This window comes from Chrysochloris asiatica, unplaced genomic scaffold (genome assembly GCF_000296735.1).
Source record: "Chrysochloris asiatica unplaced genomic scaffold, ChrAsi1.0 scaffold00039, whole genome shotgun sequence".
Taxonomy (NCBI): domain Eukaryota; kingdom Metazoa; phylum Chordata; class Mammalia; order Afrosoricida; family Chrysochloridae; genus Chrysochloris; species Chrysochloris asiatica.
In genome coordinates, this window is record NW_006408557.1 from 18162634 (window position 1) to 18180795 (window position 18162).

General features: G+C 43.7%; 1 protein-coding gene across 1 annotated transcript; it reads right to left on the bottom strand.

Annotated features, from left to right (window-relative positions):
• Positions 1–586: 586 nt before the first annotated feature.
• Positions 587–6078, bottom strand: BPIFA2 (BPI fold containing family A, member 2). The gene is made up of 4 exons (XM_006860765.1): positions 5904–6078; positions 2195–2339; positions 1441–1545; positions 587–590 (listed from the first exon to the last, which is right to left on the bottom strand). The coding sequence occupies exons 1-4, from the start codon at positions 6076–6078 to the stop codon at positions 587–589; spliced, it is 429 nt and encodes a 142-aa protein (XP_006860827.1).
• Positions 6079–18162: the final 12084 nt, after the last annotated feature.

Consider the following 18162-nt stretch of genomic DNA (forward strand, 5'->3'; position numbering starts at 1 on the left):
TCTTCTAAAGTTTCTCCTGTGATCTTGCTTTCCTCAATCTTTCTGTCAATTCATTGAAGATACCAAAATATCATTCATTTGAATTCTTTCTCAGTTAGTTCCATTGCCTTTTTTCCCCTCAGAAATGTGTTTTGTTTCTGCATCTTGATCATTTGTTTACACAATTCTCTCTTGTTTCTTTGTGTGGTGAGCTAAAATTGTCTGTTGTCTCTGGGGCATTGTGGGGTTGTTGTATTTGTAGAAACAAGCAGTGCAGCTGTTGGGCCCAGAGGGAAGAAATCTCTGTGGGGCTCCTGCAATTCAAGGAGGTCATGAGGTGGTTGTGGAAGGGATGTGACAGCAGAGTTCCTGGCCCTAGATGGAGTTCCTATTGACCTCAGTGTTATCTATGTTCAGGACACTCAATCCTGAAATAGTTTGTGGGGGCCCTTGATGGAGCTGGTTTCAGTGTTTGTTAGAACCACAGGGCAGCTGGGAGTAGGGTGACTTGTTAAATGCTGGTCTGGTGACTACAGTTTTTGTAGGTCTAGAGCCAATCCCATCTGAAATCCATGTGGATGATGATGGGAATTGGCCACACCTCTGGTCACCTGGGAAGCATGGGGGAAAAGAAGAAATCACACCTTTCCCTTTGCCAGTGCTAATCTGTTCTGCCAGGCCTCCTTCCACTGCCAAAGCTGCTCACAATATGGTCCATCTGAGTCTGGCGAGCCGTTCACTAGTTAGTCTCCCTCTTTTGCCATTCCTGTTTGGCTTCTCCTCCCAGCAAGCACTCCATTCACTTCTCTAATCTTTCTTCTGAAGTTCAGGGTGTCAGAATTTTCATCTGTGTCTGTTTTACTTGGTCACTTATGTCTGTTTTGTAGAGGGCCTGTGTAGTGTGTCTGCCTAGTCCCCCATCTTGCCAATAGTCCTCAGAGCATTTAATTTTTAAAATTCTTCCAAGCATGCTCATTTTTCTCTATATATAGAACTTTTAAAGTAATTTAAAATCATTAAAAATTATGTTTTACATATAAGCCCTTGATTATACATACACTGCCCACTAATATGTGCGTTAATCCATGCTCATGGTTTTTAAAAGTGAACTTTGAGACAAAATAATACTGGGAGAAATTTTGCCTAAGAGTGATCAATTTTTATATCTGAAGAGTAAGATTATGAGTGATTATCTTCTTCATAATTTTATAAATTCTATAGTTAGATAAATGTTATGATTTTTAAAAGTAGCATGTATAGTCAGTGGTGCATTCATTTGAAAAAGACTTGGTTATGACCAAAGCTCATTGGAACATTTTTGAGATGGGGATTTTAGATCTGGAAAGGCCTCTTGTGTATAGCTTGGGAGACCAAGACAGAGTGAAGAGGTGCCTGGTTCCAAGGTTGTGGGGTGTTGCATGCCCTGCCTCCCTCAAACCCTGGATTCCTGTGCATACTCACTTGTCCACGGCAGTAGTGGTGACGGGAATCTTCATTTTAAGACCTTGACCATCAGGAGTCAGTTCAGCCTTGATATCTATGATGTTGTATTTGCTAAGTTTCAACCTACACAAAATCCAAATTCATACTTGTCATTCCTCATCACAGTTACATGCTGAGCCCTTCTTTATGTAGGCATCATGCTGAGCATTTGAACATCAACAACATTGCTTCCTTTGGTCTTTACAAGAACCCTGCTCAGTGGGTTGATGCTTTCCATTTTATGGTAAGACACAGATAGATGAAACTCTCCCCAAGATCCCAAGTGAAATAAGAGCCAGAGGCAGGATATAACCCAGAACTACCTGACTCCAAAATCTCATGGATGGAGTCACTGCATGGAGCTGTAAATTTTTCCCTCCTGAAGGGGATTCGGACATATATTCTGAACAGCCATTGGAGAAGGAATTTTTTTATTCCTGGGTAAAGGGGTTTCAGGAACCAGCAAGTAGGTTGGAGGTGAGTGTGAGGGGAATGTTTACTCTAGCCCTTAAATAACAGTATGTAGAAGCCCAAACTCACAAGATACCCCAATTAACACTGGGACCATCTTCAGTTTATGCAAGTGCTAATGGGCCTGGGCTCAGACCACTGAGGCTGTGTGGGAGAAACAAGATTGTGCACCTTTCTGTCTTTGATCCCGAACCCATCTCCCCAAAGATACACATTTCATTTTCTTAGAGCAAAGACCTTCACCACAAAGTAACCAACTTACTTCAAAAATGTTATTATTCTTGGAATCAAACGGGAAAAGACATTGCTCAACACTGCTTTACTTTTCTGAAGCTTTTCATAGGCCTGTTTCAAGAAGCTGGGTTCCTGCAATGTAGGGAGTTTCTCCTTCAGGTCTGGAAGGATATCTGGCAAAAACAATGGCCAATTAGGTCCTGGAGTATAAGCACTGCAAACTGCAGGGTTGGTAGTTCTAATCCACCAGGGGAGAAAGCTGGTTTACAGCCTCAGAAACCCTATAGAGGGTCACTATGAGTCAGAAATGACACTTAACAACAGCAACAACAACCATTTATGAGGCAGCTACTATATACCAGGCACTAGATAAGGTTATGCTATTTCATCCAATCTCTGTTACAACCCAGTGAGGTTAGTATTGCTACTATCTACATTTCACAGATGAGGAACCACCAATTGTCTGTCAGTCTGTTGTACTGCGGTGGCTTGAGTGTTGCTGTGAAACTTTACCATCAGGGTCACTCATGATGGACAGGTTTTAGCTGAACTTCCAGACAGAGTAGGAAGAGGTGAAATGGACAACTTCTGAATGTGTTGTTGTTAAGTGCCATTGAGTCGATTCTGACCCATAGTGACCCTGTATAGGGTTTCTAAGGAGCAGCTGGTGAGCTTGAACTGCCAACCTTGCAGTTCAAATGACTTTGCAGTCTGACGCATTAACATACAGCACCACACCAGGACTCTGAAAACCTTATGAATAGCAATGAAACACTGTCAGATAGCACCAGAATATTGAATAGTGAAACATTATGAATAGCACCAGAATATTGTCAGACATAGTGCTGGAAGATAAGCCCCTCAGGTAGGAAGGCACTCAAAATACAACTGGGGAAGAGCTGCCTCCTCAAAGTACAGTTGACCGTAATGATGCAATGGAGTAAAGATTTCAGGACCAATTTAAGCTTCTAAGAGTGAGTTAGGATTCTATTGGCCCAAATGGAATTAACATCCATGCTTAAAAACTAGATCAAACAAAGTTAGAGGATAAACTAATAAATAGGACAATTTAGAATTAAGAAAAAATAAAATGACTCTGACCCATTAAAATGGTAGAGGGGAGTCTCAGGACAACCGCTTTGCAGTAGGCCTTTTGTTGTTAAGTACCTTTGAATCAATCGAAGCTCATAGCAACCCTGTACTGGGTTTCTAAGGAGTGGTTGGTGGTTTTGAACCACCAACCTTGCAGTCAGCAGTCCCGTGCTTATCCTGCAGCACTATACCAGGAGTAATACATAATAAATAATACAGAACAATAAATCATATAGAAGCAAGAGGCCTACAGAAAAAAGGGAAATGATGCTACAAATGTAGTCATACTACACATGAAAATGATAAAGGTGTGTGTGTAGGAAACTTAAGAAACTATAAAGCAATCACTAATTCAAGGAGTTCTAGCTGACAGTGCTGACCACAAGGTCAGTGGTTCAAATCCACCAGCCACTTCTTGGAAACCCTATACTGGGTCATTACAAGTTGGAACCGAATATGCCATGGTAGTGTAGTGGGTTACACGCGGGATTTCTAAGTGCTAGGTTCACAGTTTGAATCAGCCTCTCTACTGCTCCAGTAAAAAACTTGTTATTGTTAAGTGCCGTCAAGTCAGTTCTGACTCATAGTGACCCTGTATAGGGCTTCCAAGGAGCAGCTGGTGAGTTTGAACCACTGATCTTGTGGTTCAAATCAACCTTGCAGTCCAGCACATTAACATTAACTCACAACAATTCAAAGGAAAGCAAAAGACTGACCAAGAAAAAAAACACAATCATGTTGTTGTTGTTGTTGTTAAGTACTGTGGAGTTGGTTCTGACTCATAGTGATCCTGCACAGGGTTTCTGAGGCTGCAAATCTTTATGGGAGCAGAAAGCCTCATTTTTCTCCTGCAGAACAGCTGGTAGTTTTGAACTGCTGACTGTGAGATTAGCAGCCCGATTCGTAACCACTACGCTACCAGAGCTGTACTATAATTTAGTACTGTGATGGACAATGCCTACCTGGTTATATTGATGCAAATTTAATTAGAACTAATCTGGTAGCGTAGTGGTTACGAATCGGGCTGCAAACTGCAAGGTTGCAGTTCGAAACTCCCAGCTGTTCCACGGGAGAAAGATGAGGCATTCTGCTCCCGTAAAGATTTACAGCCTCGGAAACCCTGTACAGGGTCTCTATGGGTTGGAATCGACTCGATGGCACTTAACAACAACAACAATGTAATGGTTATGAATTGGGCTGCTAATTTCATGGTCAACAGTTTGAAACTACCAGCTGTTCCATGGGAGAAAGACGAGGCATTCTGCTTCTGTAAAGATTACAGCCTCGGCAAACGTGTACAGGGCCGCTATGAGTCGGAACTGACTCCACGGCACATAACAACAACAACAATAGGTGCTATAACTATACCTAGTCACATAACTCAATCAGTGGCCTTGATCCAGACCCTCTGTCTCTGGGTCTCATTGTTTCAGCTGTGAAATTAGAAAGTGGGACCTTTCTGTCTCTTTGAAGTTTGCCTAAAGACAACCATTTGCAACAGTCTCCTCCTCTTATAAAGTATGTTTATCAATGTGCTGTTAATGTTGACGGGAAATAACGAAAATCTGATTCTTTTGAGGAATCAGCATAAAAAACAGGTATAATTAAATACGAAGCTGACTAGGTAGGATGCATTTCCTTAATTTCCAAGAAATTCACAAAAATCAGTAACAAAAACGGACACAATCCAACAGAACACTATGCTGAGAATATGAGTAGAATATCTAAGTTCAAATATGCCATGGTAGTGTAGGGGGTTATACATTGGACTGCTAAGTGCTAGGTTCACAGTTTGAACCTACCACCCTCTCCACCGGAGAAAGATGAGGCTTTCTGCTCCAGTCAAGATTTGTTATTATTGTTAAGTGCCATTGAGTTGGGTCTGACTCATAACGACCTTGTATAGGGTTTCCAAGAAACAGCTGGTGAGTTCAAATCGACCTTGCAGTCCAGCACATTAACCTGCAGTGCCTCACCAGGACTCGGAAACCCTATAGAGGGTCATTATGAGTTGGAACCAACTCCATGGCACACAACCACTACCACCAGGAAACATGAAAAAATGAGCGGAGTATTTCATAATTAGAGAAGCACAAGGACAAATGAGTCATAATCGGTCACCTGTTAGACTGGCAATACGTTTGAAGTTTTCCATACCTGATGCTGGGGATAATTTATCGCATCTGCCATCATTTAAAATGCATACACCTTTTGAAATTCCACTTTGAGGATTTTATCTTATTCATATATTTTCAAGATTTACCAGGATATGAAACAAACACACCTCTCCAACCTGTTGCCCTCGACTCATAGAGACACTATAGAACACAGTAGAACTGTCCCAAGGGGTGTCCAAGGCTTTATGGAAACAGACTGCTACAGCTTTCTCCCATGGAGCAGCAGGTGGATTCAAACCACTGACTTTTCAGTTAGTAGCTGAGCACTTAAACATACATACGTAAAAAAAATCTATTCATTACAGCATTGCTTGTTTTTAGAAAATGAATAACTGAATGAGTCAGAAATGGAATAGCCACCTCTCAGTAAACCACCTATGAAGGGCATCGCCAGGTGGCAGCCTATGGTAGTGTAGTCAGAACGTTAAGGCTACTTCCTGGGTGCCATGACAGTGCTTGTTGACTCACCTGAAATTTTGTTGTCAAGGATATCAAGTGTGTTGTCAACCAGCTTACGTCCGTCATCAACAATAGGCTTTAAGTTGTCCAAAACATTCAATTCACTGCCAATATTCCCCAAAAGGGATGCGGAAGTCCCAGTGAGAATGCCACACAAGAGAACAAGTTTCCAAAGCGGAACCATCTTTTATCCTCACACCTAGGCAGTCATAGGAGGAACAGAGAGAATTACCCAAAAGGAAAAGGAATATTCAATGAGCAATAACCACTCTTACACTTCAACATCCCTTTTAGGTTATGGGTGTTAAGTGACATTGAGTTGATTCCGACTCATAGCGACCCAGTATAGTGTTTCCAAGGAGCAGCTGATGAGTTTGAACAGCTGACCCTGTGGTCTGAACCGACCTTGCATTACAGTGCTTTACCCTACAGCACCACAGATGTGGTTATCTCTTATCATACAAACGGGCAGCCAAGGTCAGAAAACTAGAGCAACGTGCACAGAAACACACAATCAAGGAATGGAAGTGCTACTAGCAGGTGACGTCACACTTGGCTCCAAGTCTAGGCTCTGTCACAAAGGTCCTTTGCATGTGCTGTTTTCTCTGCCAGAACCTTTCCTCTTCCTCGCTTTTTTTTTTTTTTTTTTTTTTACCTAAGTCAATTTACGTATATTTGATTCTACTGATTCTCTAAGCCTAAGCAAGACATTATATTCTCTGTGAAGCCTCCTGTAGGCTCCTCCCCAGAGTCTAGGTTAGGTATTCCCACCCCATGATCTCAGCTTCCTTCATACTTTGATCAGAGTCCTAGGTTCCAATCATCTGACAACATGTCGGCCTCTCCCACCGGCTATGAACTCCTCAAAGAAGGGACACTGTCTGATTTTACTGTTAAATCCCCAGCCTCCACTAGACTCCACTACTGAACTGAACAGCTATTCAAAACATATTTGTTGGCTAAAAGAATGAGCTGATCAACACAAGCAGCCAATCCCCTCTGTCTCTTGGTCCCAAAGCAAGGGGTATCAACAGGAGGTAAATCCAGTACTCACAGGTTTGGAGGAGGATGCTCACCAAATCCTAGCTCTCCTGCACAGTCTCCTGGGGAGTCTTCTGAGCGATGTTGGCTCTTATATGGTGGTGGTAGGATAGGACTTTGCCCACAGATGCCTGGCCTGGTTCCAGGTAATCCAAGGAATTTCCAAAGAAAATAACCCCAGATATAGATGAGCAAAGAGACTTCCAACCCAAAGGTCACCCAGGATGCTTGAATTGGAATGGATGGGTATGGGGAAGACTCTCTGCCAAGACTAAGACAAGGCCTTACAAGGGCCTCCAGCTGCCAAGGCATGGCCATTGTAGATGGGGGTCTGGGAGATAGACGAAGAAGAGACAAACTGGAGAATATCTTGGTAGGGGACCCACATGTCATTTGGAAACTGCAGTTGAGAGAGAGGAAGCAACCAGCCTGAGGTCACCCAATAAGACAGGGTCAAAGATGGGCCTAAAACTGACATCCAGTGAGGATGAGGATCAGGGACCTGTGAGGTCATTCTGCCCATCCTTCTCTGATATCTGAGTGGCCTCTACAAAATCTCTCATGGGCTGAGCTAGCCTCATTTCAAATGAGCACAATGATGGAAGCTCACTGCCAGTTTCATCTCATTGATAGTTTCCTCCTGAGCATGTGGCGTCAGCTCCCATGTTACCTACATGTATGGGCAACAGTGAGTCCCAGAGATGTTTGTGTCTTGCTTAAGGCTGCACAGTCTGTTTCAGAAGACACAAGACCAACAATCTCCTTATCCCTGGCCCCTTTGCCACACTTGCTCCCATTCAGACCACACTCAACGCAGCAGTTTGAATATGAAGTCCTCACCTGTGTCATTTGCCCCTGTGGCTTCTCCAAACTTAACCCTATCCCTATTCCCCTTACCCCTATTGACCTATCTTTTGTTCTCTTTCTTACCTTGGGCCTTTGTGTAGACCATTCTCTCTGCCCTGAACTGCCTCATCCCTGCCCCAGCTGTTTCTCTGCCACATCCTGGAGTAACCTCCCTGACTGCCCACCTGGGGTAACACCTCCCCATGACTCGTGATCTCAGTTTCTTGCTCTCTTCTTACAAGACATGATCACAACCAGAAGTGATTATATTTACTGTTCCCTCCCATGCAGGTCTCTCAGACCTTGACCTGCCCCTAGCACACTCAGAGTCTCTCTGGGATGTCAGTAAGACCAGCCACCAACTGGGAAGTTGGTAAAGTCCCCAAGACTAGTCATACTCAGAAATTAGACTAAATAACTGTTAAGATACAGGATAGTTTGCCATAATACAAAGACATAATTCTAGATTCCCACAGTCCATTGTTCAAAGAAGGTCCTGTGCAGCACAAACAATTCACATTCAACTACTGACCTAACAAGACCTGTGTGGCTCTGTAGGATCAGCACTGAACTGCTAACTGCAAGGCCGGTAATTCAAACTCACCAGCCACTCCTAGGAAATCCTATACAAGGTCACTATGAGTCAAAATGGACTCGATGGCACTTAACAACAAGAACCTAAAGGTTGGTGATCTGAACCCAATTGGTGGCACTCTGGAAGAAGGGAGTAGTGATCTATTTCTCTGTATAGGTTACAACCAGAAAAATTTACAAGCAGTTCTACTCTGCAACACACCTGTCACCATGAGTCAGAACCGATTCAACAGTAACAGGTCTGGCTACTGTGCAAACACCATTTTTGCACATTTTCATGATCCTCCCCCTTAGATTTCTTTTTCACTCAATTTCAGCCACCCACATAGATAGCTTTCCCTCAGCTTCCTGTCTCTTTCCTTTTCCTTCTGAACCATCCCCTGCCCCCCAATACTCCAATTTCACTCTGGCACAGCCCCTTGGAATCACGGTGGCTGGTACCAGAACAATCGTACTGAAGATTCTCTCAGTTGAGCTCTGGTGTGACCTTGAGCTAGAAGCTGTTGGCTCCCTGGAGGGAGGCTGTAAAGCAGGCAGAGATCCCATTCTCTCATATGTGACTCAACATTTCTAATTTCCAAGGAGACCTTATTCAGGATCACCTTTCCTCTGCAGCCTCACCCAGGCCACATGAGGACAGGATTTTGTTGTCCTTCTCTAAGACTCCGCCCCCCAAAATATTTAGGTGACCTCCATGTCTAGTCTACCTAAACCCACCCTAAACCCACTGCCATCACCTGGGTTTTGACTCAGAGTGATTTGATTTACTGCTGTTTCTGAGCAGTAAAAAAAAAAAATTTTTTACGGGAGCAGGAATTTATAGGTTAAATCACCCAAAGTGGGACAAAACCGTGACTCCTTTCTTCCTAAGGGGTCTACACTTAGATCCTACTATTGATAGTGTATCACTTTTAGACAAGCTTGCACATGCTTACACATATGTACACACACGTATGTACTCACCCACATACATGTGCACACACTCATGCACACAGGAACAAGACAGCACGAACTGGACCCATATGTCAAAAACAGACACACTTTCCTGCGTGCAATTAGGAGAACTTCGTACTGATTTCTGGATATCTCTGAGCTTCCCCACATTCTGAATGAAGGGACTCTGCCCACGCAGGAGGAGATGGGCTTGTCTGACTGTTGTTTTGCTTTTTCCTTAAAGACTTTGGTTGTTGTTGTTAAGTGCCATTGAGTCAGTTCTGACCCATAGTGACCCTGTATAGGGTTTCTGAGGAGTGATTGGTGAGCTTGAACCCCTAACCTTGCGGTTCAAACCAACTTTGCAGTACATTAACCTACAGCACCACACCAGGACTCCAAGACTTTGGTGGTGGTGGGCAATTATCTAACGAAATCCACCAGAAAGTGATGCCAAGACTAAGGAAATGAGAAGATACATCATTAGAGTTCCTGAACTCTGCTATTCCTGAAGCTGTATATCCCTTGGGACTTTTCAGATCAAATACAATTCAATTTCTCTCTCCTTTTTTTTTTTTTTATTGTGTGAGTTGGTGTGAGCTGGATTCCTGCCACTCAGACCTCAGCAGTCCTGAGTCATGAACTTGTGGTGTCTCCTATGGCCCTCCTCCCTGATGGCTGCTCACAAGTCACACAACCACACTTAAGACATTGCAGACATCAAAGGCCCGGGAGAACAAAGAGCTCATCCACTCAGCCTTCTTGCTAAGAAGCCTGGGAGTCTAAGGCCCAGAGAGGAAGAGGGACTCATGCAGGCTCAAGTTTACATTGTGACCTTGAACCCCACTTGCTTTCCTCTTTTCATTGCATATCTATTAGTTTTGGTGGAATTTTCTACTCCAGGTAATCCCCCTGCAGTCCAGTTGGTTCGGACTCATAGCGACCCTGTAGGACAGACAGAACTGCTCCGCTGGACTTTCAAGGCTGTAAATGTTTACGGCTGCAGACTGCCACCGCTTTCTCCTGCAGAGCAGCTGGTGGACTTGTTTGTATATATACCAGAGATTGAGAGAGGCCGATCCAGTTCCCAAGCTCCCAGAACAGCAGTGTGTCGCATGCTTCGGCTGGCCCCAGGGCCCAGAATCTAGCTTCCAGTAGGTACAGGCACATCTGGTTGCTACTGTGTGCCTGCTGTTCCTCAGTCCTTCTAACAACTCTGGGAGGTTGACTTTGAGAGCCTCATTTTCCATTTGATGAAACTGAGGTTCAGAGAAGGGAAGTGACTTGCCTTGTCCTAACAAGGACAAGGTAAGAGCATTTGGACTCCCAGGGACGGCCTTTCCACCCTACATCATATGAAGGGCAGCATGATGAGGTCTTGGATATCCTGTTTTTCCTTCAGTCCCTGCTGTTTGAGTTGGTTGCAATTCCTTGTAAATTGGGCCTGTGTCAACCCGGAACAGGACACAGGAAGTTCAGATGGGTGCCCATTTGGCATCAGGTTGGGGAGGACTGGCCTACGGCTTGGGACACCCTAAGTCTCTGCCTTCTCTGCCCACCTGCAGCTCAGTGAGGACCTAGTAGGGCCTGGTAATGATAGTTGGTGTTCAGTGACTGTGATATTCTTACTATTATGATGATTAGAGACCTTGTCCTTTAGCGACAAGTGGACAGAGGTTGCTCTGTGTCCCCAAGTACTTCACATCCATTTATGACTCTCCCCCAAGCTCTTGGTGGTCAGTATGTTCTGACCCTCCTTGTTCCCACTGGCTCCTGTCTGTAGGGCAGCAAGGAACCTGGGCTTGGCCGGTTGCCTTTCCTCTGTGAGCCTGCCATTTCTCCACTAAGGTAACGAATGGCAGGCCCAGGGCTTCTTAAGGAGACCAAACAAGAAGATGGTGTGTGTCAGTGCTTCCCAAATAAGCCCTCTCCCAACCTTCATGGGGGTGCACATGGGAGTAAGGTGGGCAATAGCCAGGTCCTTGGTGGGGGGTGGGGGGGGAAGGGTAGTAAGCTCAGAGGTGATCCGAGGTGTGAGATGCTGTCTGAGTCACCCCAGAAAGCAGTGATAGCCCTACCTGTGTGGGTCCCCTTCCCAGCCCTGCCCTCTCTAGGCTACATGCAGTTTCCTTGCATGGAAGGTATTTGCTTTTTTGAGGACAAAGACTCCAACCATGAGGGTCCTGGGATGAATTTTCCATTGAAAAGTTCCAACCAGGCATTAAGGATTAACTGTCCCCAGCCTAGAACATCCTACCCCTGGTGTGACGGCTAATCCCCAGCCTTGGCAGCTTCCCAGTCTCACTGACCCAGCTCTTGCCCCAGCATGGCTCAGCTTCCTGACTGGGAAGGGCACCAATGTCATTCAGGCCCCTGAGACCCAGAGAGTCAGTGGTGGGTTGAGATCACACAGCAAGCTGGGGCAGGTCAGGGCTGAGGCCCAGGGCTTTTAACTTCTGAGGCTCTGCCCTGCAAGCTTCCCTTCCCACTATGGACTGAAGGAGCACCACTCCTTCCCCACCAGATTAATAAACTTAAGAACAACGCACCCACATCCCAGCCACCAAATATGAATTCCTTTTCTGTTATAAAGAAGCTAAAAGGATATTCATCATTTTTCTTTTGAAAGCAGTCAGCTATGAATAACCCATTCAATTTACAAAAGCTTTTTCCTACTGCACCGTCTACTCAGGAATTGTTGGATAATAAGAATAATCCAAGTAATAAAATGTTTTCAAACACACTATCATTTTTATGACTGCCATATGTAACAACTAAAGTAGTCATAATGTTATGGTCTGAAGACTTTTAATTAAACCTCTGGTAATTTCGATGCTGCCGTTTTCTTTTCAGATTTTTCAGCTCACAACCATTCCTCTAAACTCTGAAATCTGTGTCTGTAGTGCCTCTGGGGTTGACTAGATTCCCCAAATCCTGGCCCTAGAAAATGGAAGGTTCTTGATGGGCAGGGGGCTCTCACTACTGGCTGGGGTCTTCTCCTTCCTGTCCCATGGGGAGTTCCCTGAGCACTCTGCCCCAATCTCCCAGAGATGATTTGACACATAGGTTGGAAGGAGTTTGCAAGGTGGCTGGTTCTTCTTCCTTTATGCCTGAAATCTGGATTCCTTGTCATTTACACTGTGATGTCCCCAGAGCTTGTCTAAATTCTAATCTAGAGTAAGAGTCAAATAATGTTTGTGGAAGGAATGGAGAGATTAAGAAAAGAGGGGACGAGAGATGAAGGAAGAAGAAAAGAAAGAAGGCAAGAGGGGAAGGAGGAAAGGAAGAAAAAGAAAGGGGACGGAGAGAGGGAATAAGGAAAGAGGGAGGGGGAGGAAGGAAAAGAAGGAAAGGAAGTCAACCTTTTTCTACCAGACCAGGAGATACCTGAGGACAGAGACCACACTATCACTGAGCACCAATGCCCAGCACAGTATTCATTTTAGCTATTTGACACTGGTTGACTGATGGACTGACTGGGTGAATGAGAACCTGAATGAGGTCAACAACCCTTCGACATGAGTTCGACACTGGTCTTAGCTGAGCACCCAGAATTCATCTCTTTTCTGTCTTCACCCTGTGTCATCTTCCAGATCCTTCCTGCTAAAGTAATGCTGGCTCCTCATCCATTTAGCTAACCATTCATTCACTAATTCATTTGTTCATGAACAAATGCAAATTGTTTTGTGCTGGGACCACTCCCCCATTTGATAACCATTTATTACCTCCTGAGTTCCAAGCCCTGGAGTCAGAGATGAATGGATTTTGGTCCTTCTCCCAGAGATGGGTTACCCTCCAGGACAGTAGATGGGTCACTGTGGTCACCTCATGACGTGTGGGAAATCATGGTCTCATTCATTTGCTCCTCCAAACAGCCTAGATGAGGAAACTGAGACACAGAGGGATAAAGTGAATTGCTTTGATTTGAACCCAAGAAACCTGGCCCCAGATTTCACACTCTGAGCCATATTACACTGCCGTTCATATTCTAATAGGAGTCCTGATAGTGTAGTAGATTACAAACTGGGCTGCTAACCTCAAGATCAGTAATTCCAATCTACCAGCGAATGCTTGGGAGAAAGATGAGGCTTCCTGCTCCCATATTTATAGCCTTGGAAACCCTATATAGGGTTTCTCTGAGTCAGAACCTTGGTGGCACACAACCACCAACCAACCACCACTGGACAGTGTGACTCCTTCAAGGGCTGGAGGTACATCTGATTCATCTCTGTGTTCCTAGCATCATACAGCCCAAGGCCTTTGTTAGAGGAAGTGCTCCATTTAAGTTTGCTGGTTGAAGGAGCGTGGGTTAAACTTTTGTCCTATGCCACACTGGAGATCATTAAGGCCAGAGAGCCTGATTCTGGCATCTTTGTGTCCTCACCAGTAATCTTAGGCCTGGCTTGTGGTGGGCTCTAATCAATACTGTATTGAAGTACAGTGTGAAGAGCATGTCATTTGACATGCTGGTTGACTAGATAAATAAACACATGTTGTTGTTGTTGTTGTTAAGTGCCGTCGAGTCGGTTCCGACCCATAGCAACGCTGTACGGGGTTTCTGAGGCTGTAAATCTTTACGGGAGCAGAACACCTCATCTTTCTCCCGTGGAGCGGCTGGTAGTTTCAAACTGCTGGCCTTAAGGTTCGTAGCCCAATTCGTAACCACTACGCTACCAGAGCTCCTTAAATAAACACATGTAAGAAGCAAGATATAGAATCCAATAAGAAAAATTCAGCATCCCAGCCTTGCATCTGTCCTCCCATCTACCTATCCATCTCCCATCCACTCTCCCATCCATCCATCCTTCCACTGATCTGCCTATCAGGTTGTTCATTTATCAAGCACACATTTACGATGCTTCTGTTCTGGGCCCTGCTCCATGCCAGGCTCTGTGTTCCAGGGAGCACTCTTATGTATTCCTACCTTCATATCCCCAAAGCAAGCATGTTGTTTGGTGCTGTTGAGTCGGTTCCAACTCACAGTGACACTATACACAACAGAATGAGACACTGCCGGATCCTGTGCCATCCTCACAATTGTTGTGTTTGAGCCATTGTTACAGCCATTGTGTCAGTCCTTCTCCTTGAGGTTGGGGGGTGGGGCGCTCTTCCTCTTGTTCTCTGACTCTCTACTTTGTCAAGCATGATGTCCTTTTCCAGGGACTGGTCCCTCCAGATAACATGTCCAAATTATGTGAAATGAAATTTTGACATGTTTGCTTTCAAAGAGCTGCTCTTCTTCCAAGGCAGATTTGCTTGTTCTTTTAGCTGTCTCTGGAACTTTCAACATTCTTCAATAACACCATCATTCAAATGCATTGATTTTTATTCAGACTTCCTTATTCATTGCCCAGCTTTCACATGCATATGAGATTATGAAAAACACCATGGCTTGGGTCAGTGCACTTTAAACTTCAAAATGACATATCTGCTCTTTAGCACTTTAAAGAGGTTTTTTTTTTTTTTTGCAGGAGATTTGTCTAATGCAATATGTTGTTTGATTTTTTTTGACTGCTGCTTTCATGAGTGTTGATTGTGGATCCAAGTCAAATGAAATATTTGACAACTTAAATTTTTTTCTCAATTTCTCATGCTATTTACTACTGGTCCATTTGTGATGATTTTTGTTTTCTTTACCTTGAGGTGCAACCCATATTGAAGGCCATAGTCTTTGATCTTCATTAGTAATTATTTTAAGTTCTCTTCACTTCCAGCAAGCAAGATTGTCTCAGCTGCATATTATAGGTTGTTGATGAGCCTTCCTTCAGTCCTGATGCCATATTCTTCTTCATATAATTCAACTTCTTGGATTAATTATTTAGCATACTGATTGAATAAGTATGGTGAAAGGATTTGGCCCTGATATGCACCTTTCCTGATTTTAAGCCATTCACTATCCCCTTGTTCTGTCTGCATGCCTGCCTCTTGGTCTATGTAGAGGTTCCTCATGAGCAAATTAAGTGTTCTGGAATACCCATTCTTCACATTATTATCCATAATTTGTTATGATCCACACAATTGAAGTCCTTTGCATTGTCAATAAAACACAAGTAAGCATCTTTCTGGTATTCTTTGCTTTCAGTCAAGATCCACGTGACATTGTCAATATCCCTCGTTCCATATCCTCTTCTGAATCTAGCTTGAATTTCTGGCAGCTCCCTGTCAATGTACTATTGCAACCATTTAAAAATTATCTCCAGTAAAATTTTACTTGCATGTGATATTAATGATATTGTTCAATGCCTTCTGCATTCCATTGGATCAGCTTCTCTTTCAATTGGTTGGCCAGGTAGCTGTCTTCCAAATTTCTTGACACAGATGAGTAAGTACCTCCAGTGCTGCATCAGTTTGTTGAAATATTTCAATCTGTATTCCATCAATTCCTAGATTCTTGTGTTTTGCCAATGTCTTCAATGCAACTTGGACTTCCGCTTTCAGTACATTTGGTTCTTGATCATATGATATCTCTTGAAATGGTTTAGTATCTATCAATTACTTTCCACAAAAGCAGACAAAGTTCCTGTTCTGATCATGTGACCTATAAAAGCTAATGCCATTGAATCAATTCCAACACACAGTATGTTATAGAGTAGAACTGTTCCATAGGACTTCCTTGGCTGTAATCTTTACAGAGAATTGGTCAGTGTTCAATCATTTCAGGAATGATCAAGAGAGAGGTCCAAGCTTAACTGAAGACAATGGTGAAAAACAAGCCTCCAGGAATTGATGGAGTATCAGTTGAGGTGTTGCAACAAACATATGCATTGATGGAAGCACTCACTAATCTATGCCAAGACATTTTGAAGACAGTTAGTTACTTGGCCAACTGGCTGGAAGAGATTCATATTTGCACCCACTCCAAAGAAAGGTGATCCAGAAGAATGCATAAATCATTGAACAGTATCATTATTATCACATGCAAGCAGAAGTTTGCTGATGACAACGTTAAAAATGGTTGTAGCAGTACACCAACAAGGAACTACTAGAAATGCAAGTCAGATTCAGAAGGATACATGGAATGAAGGATATTGCTGACATTAGATGGATTGTGGCTGAAAGTAGAGAATTCCAAAAGATGTTTACCTGTGTTGTATTGATGATACAAAGGCATTCAAGTGTGTGAACCACAACAAATTATGGCTAACATTGCAAAGAATGGGTATACCAGAACATTTAATTGTGCTCATGTGAAATAGATCAAAGGCAGTTGTTGACACAGAACAAGAAGATACTGTGTGATTTTAAAACCAGAAAAGGTGTGCACCAGGGTTGTATCCTTTCACCATATTTATTCAACCTGTATTTGTGCAACTAATCCAAGAAGCTGGACCATATGAAGACGAGTGAGGCATCTGGATGGGAGGACGATGCATTAACAATGCAGTAGATAAAGCCTTGCTTGCTGAAAGCGAAGACTTGAAACACTTACTAATGAAGATCAAAGCCTTCAATGTGGATTACATCTTAGCACAAAGAAAACAACTGGACTAGTAAGCAACATTATGATAAAAGGAGAAAAATGAAGTTGTCAAGAAGTTCAAGTAAAACTTGGATTCACAGTGCCCAGGGCATGGACACAGCAGTCAAGAAATCAAACAATGTATTGCATTGAGCAAATCTGCTACCAAAGACTTCTCTATTAAAGCATTAAAAGGCGAAGATGTCACTTTAAGGACTAAAGTATGCCTGACGTAAGCCATGGTATTTTCAAATTGACTCATATGCATTGGAAAACTGGACAATGAATAAGGACGTCTGAAGAAGAATGGATGTATTTGAATCATGGTGTTAGTGAAAATATCAAATGTACCATGGACTGCCAGAAGAATGAACAAATCTGTTTTGGAAGAAGTACAGCCAGAATGCTCTTTAGAAGCCAGGATGATGAGACTTCATCTGAAGTACTTTGAACATGTCAGGAAGGACATCATGTACTTTGAACATGTCTCTGGAGAAGGACACCATGCTTGGTAAAGTAAAGGGCCGTGAAAAAGAGGAAGACCCCTAATGAGCTACATTGACACAGTGGCTGTAGCAATGGGTTCAAACACAGCAACAATTTTAAGCATGGTGCCAGACTGGGGAGTGTTGTGTTCTGTTGTGCATCTGGTCATTACAAATTAGAACAAACTCCAGGGCACCTAACAACAGCAATCTTCATGGATCCAGATGACCAGGTCATTTTTCCTACAGTACTGCTGGGTAGGTTTGAACTGCTAACCTTTAAGTTGAGGGTAAATCATCTGCACCACGCAGGGACCTTGTTCATGTGACAGGTGTCCTTAGCACCATACAGACGCTCTGAACTTTCCCTCTCTCTGTCTTGGTTGCGGACCCTGGCCCTGCAGAAGGTTCTTCATAAATGCTGGAACAGGTTGGAGGGTGATCGCTTTGGGGTTTGAAAGAGAAAGAGATGTAACATTACAAGGCAGGCAGAGTATTCCATGGATGATACAAAAGACAAACGCTGGCAGGATCCCCAACCTTGGTGACTCTGGGTGTGTTTCTCTTTCAGAGGTTTTTGGTAAGCAGCCAAACCTCAATTTGTGACCCAACTCTACTGTTTACTAGTTGTGTGACCTTGGGTAAGTCATACCAACTCTCCGGTCCTCCATTTCCTCATTTTCGCCCACCTGCTACAGGTGGTTTGAGGATTAATGAGATTTAAGCCTGGGAAGCAGTTAGTGCAGTGCTTGGTACAAAGTAAGCACTCAGTAAAGATGAACCAGTGCCATGCTCGGGGCCAGAATTAAGATCTCAAGTCAGACTCTGCTACTTACCAGCTGTGGAGTTTTAGGCCATGCACGTCAACTCTCTGAGCTGGTGTCTCCTGCTCTCTGGTATCAGGTGATAA